Genomic DNA, 12,978 nt, shown 5'->3' with positions numbered 1-12,978 from the left:
TGTGTGGTAATTTGGCTCTGAGGGAAAAACCTCAAACCTGTATGATGGAGTCAGTGGCGGTTCTACATTGAATTACTCTCTGGGCGAGACCCCCTCTGAGCGCCCCCCCACCCATCCGAGAAAAAAAAAAAAACACAAAATTTTGCACAAACAGCCATGTTTTACTATAACAATATAAGTGTAAGACAAGCTTATATTTCTCAATTGCACAAATCATTCAACAGAACATTTGAAAAACACAATTCTGCACAAAACAGTATAAGTTATCAGAACTTAAATAAATATACTCTATGTACATAAAAGTGGTAAAAATATGTACAATCAGAATGTTTCACAATCAGGCTTTGACCTTTTTCTCTCCATCACTGTGTTTATTTGGCACTCGACAATCAACAGATTTCCCCCAACACTGTCACTCACGACCAGAAGTCAAGACTAAACCAATTCACCTCCACATAATCGTTTTGTATTACCTATTTTTATTAGCCATTTCACACAATTCAGAAAAAAACAAAAACGTGCAAATTATAGGCCTGTGTTTTAATATTATGAATGAAATGTGCGTTATTTGGAAGAAAGTAAATGTGTGACTGACTTTAGCCCACTAAGTGGATCAAAATCATCGTCGCTGTATGTGGATACCCAGAGCTGTATGATACATCTTTGTACTTTTATAGAAACAAGAATAAATAAGGATCTTGCTTGGTGTGTTACTTTGTACACAACATAGTAAATCATAATTTATAGCCTATTTGTTACATAAAAATAATATTTCTATGTTAAGACTAGAATAGGCTACTTATGGCAAACATTTGTACATTCATTCTAATTGTATCCTATTGCAAATACACTCACAATAGTATAGTAAAAAATAGTTATTTGTGATTGGACCAGTGTAGTGTAATGAGAGGAGCCGCCTGGCAGAAGCCCCTCCTTGACGCGAATTCACGTCTGTTGTGAAGTGAATTTCAGGCGCGAATGAAGAGAGTAAACTCAAAATGTTCAAGCATCCAACTACTCGCGAATAGCGCGATTTATTCGCGCAAGTCGCGTCTGGTGTGAACGCACAGTCACACAGCTTCTGTGCACGGCACCTTCTCAGCAAGCAGGGGCGCCAATTTGCAACCCCCCACACAGTTATATGATAGATAATAGAAAACCGCTTAGCGGCGCAGATGATTTATTTTTTAATTTTTTTTCAAGTGCTTGTGCCGCCCCCCACGTGTCATGAAAAAATGCCGCCCCGGGCGACTGCCCGGTTCGCCCATGCCTAAAACCGCCACTGGATGGAGTTTCAGTCGCTCCACAAAGTCTGGTGTTGAGGCAGTTTCCACTGGGCTGCCTTGTCCTCTTTTCGTTGTCTAAGTTCGGCGCTGAAGGTGTTTGAGCAGTGTCTGCTATGGCCGGGAAGACATACAGACGTACACCCCATGATTTAATATATTTTGTTGCCTCTTCTGCAGTGCTCATCGATGGATTGAGACCCAGCTCATCTTTAGTAATTCTTCAATTAACTTGATTATTGATTAGCCATTTTCAACGCCCTCTGGTACTCCTTATATTCAGATGTTATCCCGTCTAGACCTGCTCTCTTGATCTGACATCTTAGCCTCTAGCTGGGTCTGAAATTTAGCAGTTCAATTAGTGCTTCTCCCATCTGTTGTATTTGTTCCTCTGCTTCCATAATATGACCCTCTGCTTCTTAAATTCTCTTATTTGTGCTGTTCAAATCTTTCTTGACATCTGCTAGTTTTGTTTTACTTCCTGAGTTTTCTCAGCTCTTTGAGTATCTTCTCCAAATTAATTTCCCCCTCAGAGTTAACATGTTGGCTAGGTTGGCTCCTTTTCACCGTTTTGAATTTGAATTCAAATTTGCATCAGGTTTGATGGAAACATTATATATTAGGGGTGGGGGAAAAAAATTATTTACATATGTGACCCTGTAACCAGTCATAAGTCGCACAGGTATATTTGTAGCAATAGCCAAAAATACATTGTATGGGTCAAAACTATCGATTTTTCTTTTATGCCAAAAATCATTAGTGAACTTCTGTAATGAACTTCTAGTAATAATGTAATTAACTACTTGCACAACTACTTCTGTGTTCTACTTAGTACAGCTCAGGAGTTTCCGGTCAGCATACTGTACATACAGACAGTTTCTCATTAGAACGCATATTATTACTACATTGTAGGGTTGGCAATTTTTGTATGTATATACATATGTATATGTATGTATACACGTATATATATATGCATGTATATACATATGTATACACACACACATATATATATATATATATATATATATATATGTATATTTATAAATATATATGTATATATATATATATATATATATATATATATACAGGTGCTGGTCATATAATTAGAATATCATCAAAAGTTGATTTATTTCACTAATTCCATTCAAAAGTGAAACTTGTATATTATATTCATTCATTACACACAGACTGATATATTTCAAATGTTTATTTCTTTTAATTTTGATGATTATAACTGACAACTAAGGAAAATCCCAAATTCAGTATCTCAGAAAATTAGAATATTATGAAAAGATTCAATATTGAAGACACCTGGTGCCACACTCTAATCAGCTAATTAACTCAAAACACCTGCAAAGGCCTTTAAATGGTCTCTCAGTCTAGTTCTGTAGGCTACACAATCATGGGGAAGACTGCTGACTTGACAGTTGTCCAAAAGACGACCATTGACACGTTGCACAAGGAGGGCAAGACACAAAAGGTCATTGCAAAAGAGGCTGGCTGTTCACAGAGCTCTGTGTCCAAGCACATTAATAGAGAGGCGAAGGGAAGGAAAATATGTGGTAGAAAAAAGTGTACAAGCAATAGGGATAACCGCACCCTGGAGAGAAACAAAACCCATTCAAAAATGTGGGGTAGATTCACAAGAACCACTACGCACAGACGTATGCAAGACATGGGTTTCAGCTGTCGCATTCCTTGGGTCAAGCCACTCTTGAACAACAGACAGCGTCAGAAGCGTCTTGCCTGGGCTAAAGACAAAAAGGACTGGACTGCTGCTGAGTGGTCCAAAGTTATGTTCTCTGATGAAAGTAAATTTAGTATTTCCTTTGGAAATCAGGGTCCCAGAGTCTGGAGGAAGAGAGGAGAGGCACACAATCCACGTTGCTTGAGGTCCAGTGTAAAGTTTCCACAGTCAGTGATGGTTTGGGGTGCCATGTCATCTGCTGGTGGTGGTCCACTGTGTTTTCTGAGGTCCAAGGTCAACGCAGCCGTATACCAGGAAGTTTTAGAGCACTTCATGCTTCCTGCTGCTGACCAACTTTATGGAGATGCAGATTTCATTTTCCAACAGGACTTGGCACCTGCACACAGTGCCAAAGCAACCAGTATCTGGTTTAAGGACCATGGTATCCCTGTTCTTAATTGGCCAGCAAACTCGCCTGACCTTAACCCCATAGAAAATCTATGGGGTATTGTGAAGAGGAAGATGCGATATGCCAGACCCAACAATGCAGAAGAGCTGAAGGCCACTATCAGAGCAACCTGGGCTCTCATAACACCTGAGCAGTGCCACAGACTGATTGACTCCATGCCACGCCGCATTGCTGCAGTAATTCAGGCAAAAGGAGCCCCAACTAAGTATTGAGTGCTGTACATGCTCATACTTGTCATGTTCATACTTTTCAGTTGGCCAAGATTTCTAAAAATGCTTTCTTTGTATTGGTCTTAAGTAATATTCAAATTTTCTGAGATACTGAATTTGGGATTTTCCTTAGTTGTCAGTTATAATCATCAAAATTAAAAGAAATAAACATTTGAAATATATCAGTCTGTGTGTAATGAATGAATATAATATACAAGTTTCACTTTTTGAATGGAATTAGTGAAATAAATCAACTTTTTGATGATATTCTAATTATATGACCAGCACCTGTATATATCTTAAACTTCCATTTTTTCACTCAAGTCTTATTCCCAAAATATATTTAACATATTCAACATTATTGTTCATTAATATTCTAATAAAGAAGACATGTAAATCACTTTCTGTGGTAACTGACATGATACCAAAAATGTTTAAATAGAATATGCTACACTCAGATGAGGGTATATATGTTAGAAGCTCACCAGAACGATGTAGCACTTCCTACTTGAGCTCATGGGGAAGTCATGGACAAGTATATCAAAACGGAAGGTGTGACTGCAGTATGTCTCCGTATCCCTACACACATAATCTGGTATAAACCCTCAAGATGCAAAATATTTTCAACATTTAGTGTTAAGGTGGAAACTGTTTTTGATACTGAGAAATTACACCACACATACATTAAATCAGAAATATGAAAAGGCATAGAACAACTTCATTCACCTGTTTGAGACCTCAATGATGAAGAAGAAACGTGGAGATACTGCAGGGTTCTTGGACAGCACATCATCACAGGGAGAGTTAGGCTGGCAAAGCCATCTACACATACAGTTTCAACATGAAAACAGTAAGCTTGACTCAAATGATGCCACAGAACAGCAGGGGCTGGTTGCATGAACATTTCCACTATGCTAAAACTGTGTCTTAATAACTAGTCTGTCCAACTAGCAGTTAGTCAAGGGGTAGTCAGTCTTACTTTTTGGATTCAAATTACACAAATCCTTTTATAACTGATTTAAGTTATAAAAGTAACTGACTTAACAGTTATGAACAGTCAAAAAGTACTGTGGCAAGCAGCCCTTAGTCAGTGGATAAATAGACAGAGCAGGGACACCCTTATCATAAGTGTTTAGGTAGCTTAAAGGGTACTGACATTGCAAATCTAAAATAAGCATTACTAATGTACAAGGGCATATGTATTCATTTGACATTTTTTATTGAGAGAGAGACAATGACATAAAAATGGTTTGAGATCTAATAATAACTGACTGCTGAAGACGCTAAAATATAAAGCGGGTGTCACCTGATTCCATTGTTTCTGGTGCCATTAAAGATAAAAAATCCTTCCTCAGTGATGTTGCAAGAGGTTCTGTCCTTCTCACAGCCCTTTATATCCCATATATGTGCTCTCTCTGAACTGATACACAGACAAACGTGTTAATCTAATTGAGGACAATCCATTTTTTTATGGTTACTTGTACATTTTTGGAAAATTAACCAAAAAACTTAAGTATACACACACTCAAGGAAGATGACTTGCTCTAAAATTATGCAAGAAAGAATTAGAGTGTCTGCTTGTTGCAGAACATATCATTTGTGATACCATACATGTTTAATATATTGCTGGAGTTGTGGGAAAAGTGATGCTGTACTAAATAAAATGACTGAAATCTGTCATGCTGCTGTTTTGTACCTGTAATTGAGGCTGTTATACCTCAGAACCTCCTCAGGGCTGTACAGACGAATGTTCTTCCTTGAGTGAGGACCACCACCAACTACCTTAAAAGTGTAGCTAAAAACATACACACAGACTTGTAATATCTAAACACTTCATGTTATCTGGGGAACAGAAAATGCAACATGAAATATGCTTTCTGAGACTGTTCATATAAATCACGAGGAGCTTTACCTGCCAAGAAACTTCCTAGACTCTCCTAGGACCACATCCTGAATGAGGAGGAAGGGAAAGAACACTACCGAGAGAGAGAGAGAGACAGAGAGAGAGAGACTGTTTAAACCATTCAGAATTACTATACAAAAATAATACCTTGAAATAAATATTTAACACACCTAAACAATGTTTAATCAAATAGGTTCATACTTTGTGTAAAGCTGTCTTATGCTGATGTTAAATATGATTAACAAATGGCATCCCATCATCTCAACAATAATTTGTATGTATAAAAACTCTAAGAAAGGATATTTTTGTGGCAACAGAAAATACTTTCCTATGTATTAATGCATTAGAGCATGTAGTAAGGATCAAAATCGTAAAGGGACATTATCTACAAGCAGAATCAGAAACTCATGTAATTTGTGCACAAGAGTTTTATTAACTAAACACTAACACAAACTAGTCTAACAAACAAACAAATATACATACACTCATACATGGGAAAGGGCACATGAGACATGATGGATGAAACCATCAGGAAAACCAGAGAATGAAGCTATGAAAAGAGTCAGTTAACCACCTGAGTAAAACCATCAGCGCCGTTTATAACGGGGTCTATAGCTTATACTAAACCTCTGTTTCGTTTAGTTAATTGTACGATACTTGCATTGCCTTGGTCATTGACGAGTGTCCGGATGCAGTCTTGGATGAAAGTCTTGATGGTTTCAAGGTTTTGGACTTGCGATCACGTTCTTCCTGGTTTGAAGAGTGATGAATTCCAAAGATGTTCTGACTCGATGGTGATTGGGAGTTTCTTCCCAGGTAGAAAGTGAAAAAGAGCTAAGAGAGACATCTGCTGAGATCCGAGGATCTTTTGTTGAGTGGAAAGACAAGGCCGAAAGCCTAGCACAAAAACTTAAGGGTCCAGAAGAGTTTTAGCTCATCCTCCTAGGATCTAAAAGAACCGCAGACTGGCTTGTGTTGAGGCCTGCCAGGCGCGGCAGTGCTGGCCCTGGGACTTAGCAACCAGAAGATGGAAAGGGGATGAGAGACAAGTGAAGAGACTAAAAAGCAAGGCGGGTCACTGAAGTGAGGCCTTTTAAATCCTATGGAGGTCACACCCCTCGGGGGTCAAAGAGCCAATGGTGATTTGCACTTTCGGAGGGAAAGTTTACGACTCTTTGTCTCTGAACATGGTAATTTGCATATGTAATTTCACTGGATGTTAATGCAAAAACTACTAAAGCTTCTTAGGACACTAATATGTTGCATAGGTATCAACATGTAATATATACTCTCGATTAGATCATCCGAAAACGAATTATCTTCTATCTTGACACACTTCCCACATCTTTTTTCAAAAGTGTGCTTAACTGTTTAGAACCAGATCTCTTAGAAGTGGTGAATGCCTCACTTCTTATTGGGACTTTTCCAAACTCCCTGAAAACTGCAGTTGTTAAGCCCCTTCTGAAAAAGCGCAATCTTGATAACACAATATTAAGCAAGTATAGACCAATATCAAATCTTCCTTTCATAGGTAAGATTATTGAAAAGGTAGTTTTTAATCAGCTGAACAACTACTTAAACTCAAATGGATACCTGGACAATTTTCAATCTGGTTTCAGAGCGCATCACAGTATAGAGACAGCGCTTATTAAGATAATAAATTATATTCGCTTCAATTCTGATTCTGGCAAAATATCAGTGCTGGTACTACTAGATCTTAGTGCTGCGTTTGACACTGTTGATCATAACATACTTCTAGAGAGACTGGAAAACTCTGTCGGGCTTTCTGGGATAGTACTCAAATGGTTCAGGTCATACTTAGAAGGGAGAGGTTATTATGTGAGTATAGGAGAGCATAAGTCTAAGTGGACGTCCATGACATGCAGAGTCCCACAAGGCTCAATTCTTGCACCACTCTTGTTTAGCCTGTATATGCTCCCACTAAATCAAATAATGAGAAAGAACCAAATTGGCTATCACAGCTATGCTGATGATACCCAGATTTACCTAGCCTTATCTCCAAATGACTATAGCCCCATTGACTCCCTCTGCCAATGCATTGATGAAATTAACTGTTGGATGTGCCAGAACTTTCTTCAGTTAAACAAGGAGAAAACTGAAGTCATTGCATTTGGAAACAAAGATGAAGTTCTCAAGGTGAATGCATAACTTGACTCTAGGGGTCAAACAACTAAAAATCAAGTCAAAAATCTTGGGGTGATTCTGGAGACAGACCTTAGTTTTAGTAGTCATGTCAAAGCAGTAACTAAATCAGCATACTATCATCTCAAAAACATTGCAAGAATTAGTTGTTTTGTGTCCAGTCAAGACTTTGAGAAACTTGTTCATGCCTTTATCACCAGCAGGGTGGATTATTGTAATGGTCTCCTCACCGGCCTTCCAAAGAAGACCATTAGACAGCTGCAGCTCATCCAGATGCTGCATGCTGTCAGGATTCTGACTAGGACCAGAAAAACTGAGCATATCACGCCAGTCCTCAGGTCCTTACACTGGCTTCCAGTTACATTTAGGATTGATTTTAAAGTACTTTTACTCATTTACAAATCACTCAATGGCCTAGGACCTAAATACATTGCAGATATGCTCACTGAATATAAACCTAACAGACCACTCACATCATTAGGATCAAGTCAGTTAGAAATACCAAGGGTTAATAATGCTTAATAATCCAAACAGGGTAAATCCAACAGAGCAGTAAGCACCACAACATGTAGTAGATACGAGACCTAACAAACAAGAGCTGAAACTGTGGGTCATCTTAAAGGGGTCATGAGCTGAGAAACAAAAATTCCCTTGATCTTGTGATATATAAGAGATCATTGTACTATAAAAACATCCTGTAAGTTCAGAACTCAAAACTTAGTTTTGAAAGTCAAAAAACAGCTTATATTGAAGCCAGTCTACCAAAATGACAGCTTGTGGAATGTGCCACTCTACAACGTGGCTATTACTGTGGCTAAACACCGCCTCTGCAGAAGATCAACGCCTGCTTCTACATCGCTGCCTGTTTAGCCCCGCCCACCAATTTGCACATGTAGTGTGCATAATAAGAGAGGCGAACGCAGGTCTACACAGAAAACAAACAATAAAGATGGCTCCAAAGACAGCAAGACACTGTGCAGTATCAAGTTGCATTGCCTTCCTTCTGATCCCAACATTAAGTGGATGAAGTTTACAAGGCAAGGCAAGGCAAGTTTATTTATATAGCACATTTCATACACAGTGGTAATTCAAAGTGTTTTACATAAAAGGAAGTGAAAAAGTCATTAAAAAAAAACACAAAAAAAAACAACCCGAATTCCGGAAATGTTGGGACGTTTTTTAAATTTGAATAAAATGAAAACTAAAAGACTTTCAAATCACATGAGACAATATTTTATTCACAATAGAACATAGAGAACATAAATGTTTAAATGGAGAAATTTTACACTTTTATCCACTAAATGAGCTCATTTCAAATTTGAAGGCCTGCTAGAGGTCTCAAAAAAGTTGGCACAGGGGCAACAAAGGGCTGAAAAAGCAAGACATTTTGAATTCAGCTGGGAGAACATCTAGCAACTAATTAAGTTAATTGACATCAGGTCTGTCACATAAAAGGGATGTCTTAGAGAAGCAGAGTCTCTCAGAAGTAAAGATGTGCAAAGGCCCTCCAATCTGTGAAAGAGTGCGTAAAAAGTTTGTGGAATACTTTAAAAACAACATTCCTCAATGTCAAATTGCCAAGGCATTGCAAATCTCATCATCTACAGTGCATAACATTATCAAAAGTTTCAGAGAAACTGGAGAAATCTCTGTGTGTAAGGGACAAGGCCGAAGACCTTTGTTGGATGCCCGTGGTCTTTGGGCCCTCAGACGACACTGCATTACTCATCAGCATGATTCTGTCATTGACATTACTAAATGGGCCCAGGAATACTTCCAGAAACCACTGTCGGTAAACACAATCCGCCGTGCCAGCTGCAGATGCCATCTAAAGCTCTATCATGCAAAAAGGAGGCCATATGTGAACATGGTCCAGAAGTGCCGTTGTGTCCTGTGGGCCAAGGCTCATTTAAAATGGACTGTTTCAAAGTGGAAAAGTGTTCTATGGTCAGACATGTCCAAATTTGACATTCTTGTTGAAAATCACAGACTCCGTGTCCTCCGGGTTCAGTTCAAAAGCCAGCATCTCTGATGGTATGGGGGTGCAAAAGTGCATACGATATGGGCAGCTTGCATGTTTTGGAAGGCACTATGAATGCTGAAATGTATATAAAGGTTTTAGAGCAACATATGCTCCCCTCCAGATGACGTGTATTTCAGCAGGACAATGCAAAACCACATACTGCAGCTATTACAACAGCATGGCTTCGTAGTAGAAGAGTCCAGGTGCCGAATTGGCCTGCCTGCAGTCCAGATCTTTCAATGTCAGAGAACATTTGGCGCATCATTAAGCGAAAAATGCATCAAAGACGTCCACGAACTCTTCAGTAGCTGGAAACCTATATCAGGCAAGAATGGGACCAAGTTCCAACACCAAAACCAGAGGTGGAAAGTAACTAATTACAAATACTTTCGTTACCGTACTTGAGTACATTGAGTATAATTAAATTGTGGTACTTTTACTTGAGTAAAATAAAACTAAAGTATTCAACTTCACTACATTTATTTTTCACCAAAAGTACAAAGTATAAAAAAAAAAAAAAAAAAGAAGGCGCCGATGGAGAAACAGAGCGAGCCGGCGTTTGACGGGCACTTTTCAAATTCCTGGGGTGGAGCCCTGCACTTCAGCCAATAACAGACAGGTCTGACTCAGGTGCGAAACCAATCAAAACTTCCAGTTCAGCAGGGGGGCAGGCCGTTCAAACCGCGCTTTGCTTTGACTGTCAATCACCGTCTGTGTTGTTTTGAATCAGCGTAGCATGTCAATATTTTAGTGAATGTGAGCTATGCTCTGATCTTAAATCGTAAATTTGTCAGCTCCTGAAATGGGTCATACCGTCAATATAACCAGAGCACACATTAGTATAAGTAAATAGAAACTCGGTTGATAGAAGGACGCAGTTATTGCATGGATGGAGCAAGCACAATGTAAGTGTCTTAATACATGCACACAGTTCAGCTGAATGGTAAAAATCGCCCTCTTTAAGTGCAGTTAAACTAAATGTAAGACGCTAACCTCAACATTAACAACAACATTGAAATAAGAGCCTATGCATTTTTACGTGCATCTGGCTGATAGATCAACCATGATTTATGTGTCAATCAGATGCATTTTAAATAACTTTTTCTGTGTGCATGCTTTGGATGTGTGAGCACATGGGCGAAGAAATGAGATAGTCTATTTATGACCAGATGATTTTCATATCCAAAACGAGACGATGTGAACATCAAGGAGCCTAAACACTCTCATGCAGTGCATGTTTCATTCATACTCGAAGCCGGAGGGCGCTCTCGCTCAGACAGTCCAAAACGGACTAGTAGAAGTAATAACTTATGACACGCAGGAAATCCCTAATATGGACAAAGGCATCCCACTATTGCTGTAGCTAAAAAACAAACAAAAGTTAATTTCAGGTCATTTCCAGGTGATAAATATAATATATGAATAATGCAGTGCTAATTGACATAACATTTATTGCAGTATAGAAACTTTTCTGCCTTATGTGTTTGTATAAACCAATCCTAAAATGATCATTAGGAAAACACAGAAAAAAAATATTATAGAATACAAATGATTGGTTATCGTCCAGCAGTGTATTTGGTTTCTTAGCCAATTAAAAGACATAAGAAAAAACAAAGCCTGTCAATTAGACAAAAGTAAAAAGTTGTTATTTTTTTACATTTCTGTCCCCCTCATTTCTGAAATGATGGCTACACCCCTATGTGTGCACGAGTCTTCTTGTGCTTAAATGGTTAAAGTCATATTAAAATGCACACAAAGGAATCGATAAGAGGAATCGAAATTTTAATTTTATAACAAGACGATTTCTGAGCATCCTATTCCAGAATAGATTTTGGATTCCCAAGCTTAGGTATGGGTCAACATGTTAAATAAAATGCTCTTTTTTTTTTTGTCCTACCGAAAATGTGCCTGGAGTCCACCTTTGTTATTATAGCAAACTACACTTTCAATGTGATTTTAAACCATTCAAGTCAAGAAGACTCACTGGCTGTTTTCTCTGCTGCACACACATACTTGTGTAAGTGTTCTTTAGCCTGCTGATTTTCATTCAAAGTATTCAGCTAACTATGAAATATTTTGCAATAAGATGATATCTAAGATTTTTAATTAATTTATTTATTTTTTACCTTATTGGAATCGAAATTAGGAATTGACAAGAATTGGAATCATTAAAATTCAAACGATGCCCAACCTTACCCATGCCCCACATTATTTTTTTTACTGGCACCTTTCTATTCACACTGTTTTAGACCTTTTCTTTTCTTTTAAACCTTCACTTACCCTTCTTTGCTTTTGCCCTTCTTAAAAACAACCACTTTCCCCCGGTTTCACAGAGGCTTAAGCCTAGTCCTAGACTAAAATGTAAATCTGAGCTGTTTTAACTGAAAGCAACTTGCACTGACTCATCTTAAAATATATCAGTGCCTTTGTTTTGTCTCAAGATGCACACCAGTAATGTTTTTTCTAAGCACGTTTATAAAAATCACTTAAATGTCCTAATTGAACTATGGCCTAATCCTGGTTTAGTCTAAGCCCTGTCTGTGAAACCGGGCCATATTCTTATACGTGAATGTACTTTTCAAAATTAGTTATAACACAGTTGCTCCTGGCAACAGGAATAGGTAGTATGTTTGCTTAATAGCGTCAAACATGACAATTTATGAGACTAATATCATGTTTTGCTCCAAAACCACTATATACCATCAGTCGTGTTTGAAACAGTTAGCTTCTGTGGTTCCATGTTGCTTCTTATCACAGTGAGATAGAAAATATTTTTTATAAAATTCTATACAGCGATACAAGCTATGTCAATGAGTGTTGCATTGCAATTGTGTGTTTATTGTCTTCCACGTTTCATCAGTCAAAGCGTCTCTATCTGCATGTTATTCAGCTGTAGTGATATCTGATGCATTTGTCCATATAAGGGATTTCCTGGGTCTCACTTGTGAAACAGACATTACAGTACATGGGTGTTAGGATTAGGGTTAACCCTACTCCATAATGCTCACATCATCTAATTTTGGGTAAAAATAGAAAAATAATACTTTGTAACGCAGTAACAAAAACTACTTTTTTACTCTTACTTGAGTCATATTATTTTTCAGTACTTTTACTTGTACTTAAGTAAATTATTCCTTAAGTAGCAATACTATTACTTTGAAATTTGAAATGAGCTCATTTTGTGCTCCTCAAAATTCTCAGTTTAAACATTTGTTATGTTATCTATGTTCTATTGTGAATA

General features: G+C 38.0%; 1 protein-coding gene across 12 annotated transcripts in view; it reads right to left on the bottom strand.

Moving 5' to 3' along the window:
- The window catches only part of LOC131529120 (cation channel sperm-associated auxiliary subunit gamma-like), a 36,490-nt gene that overhangs the window by 9,098 nt on the left and 14,414 nt on the right, over positions 1–12,978 (bottom strand). For 8 of the 12 annotated variants that reach the window (XM_058758659.1, XM_058758658.1, XM_058758663.1 and 5 more), the window contains 5 exons: positions 5,561–5,624; positions 5,345–5,443; positions 4,955–5,068; positions 4,375–4,470; positions 4,134–4,227 (listed from right to left, as the gene is read on the bottom strand). In XM_058758659.1, the coding sequence (XP_058614642.1) occupies positions 4,134–4,227; positions 4,375–4,470; positions 4,955–5,068; positions 5,345–5,443; positions 5,561–5,624 (467 nt within the window). The other 4 variants (XM_058758660.1, XM_058758662.1, XM_058758657.1 and 1 more) reach the window with 4 other exon arrangements.

This window comes from Onychostoma macrolepis, chromosome 21 (genome assembly GCF_012432095.1).
Source record: "Onychostoma macrolepis isolate SWU-2019 chromosome 21, ASM1243209v1, whole genome shotgun sequence".
NCBI classification, from domain to species: domain Eukaryota; kingdom Metazoa; phylum Chordata; class Actinopteri; order Cypriniformes; family Cyprinidae; genus Onychostoma; species Onychostoma macrolepis.
The sequence above is the reverse complement of the archived record's forward strand: the minus strand, read 5'-3'. Positions and strand labels throughout refer to the sequence as shown.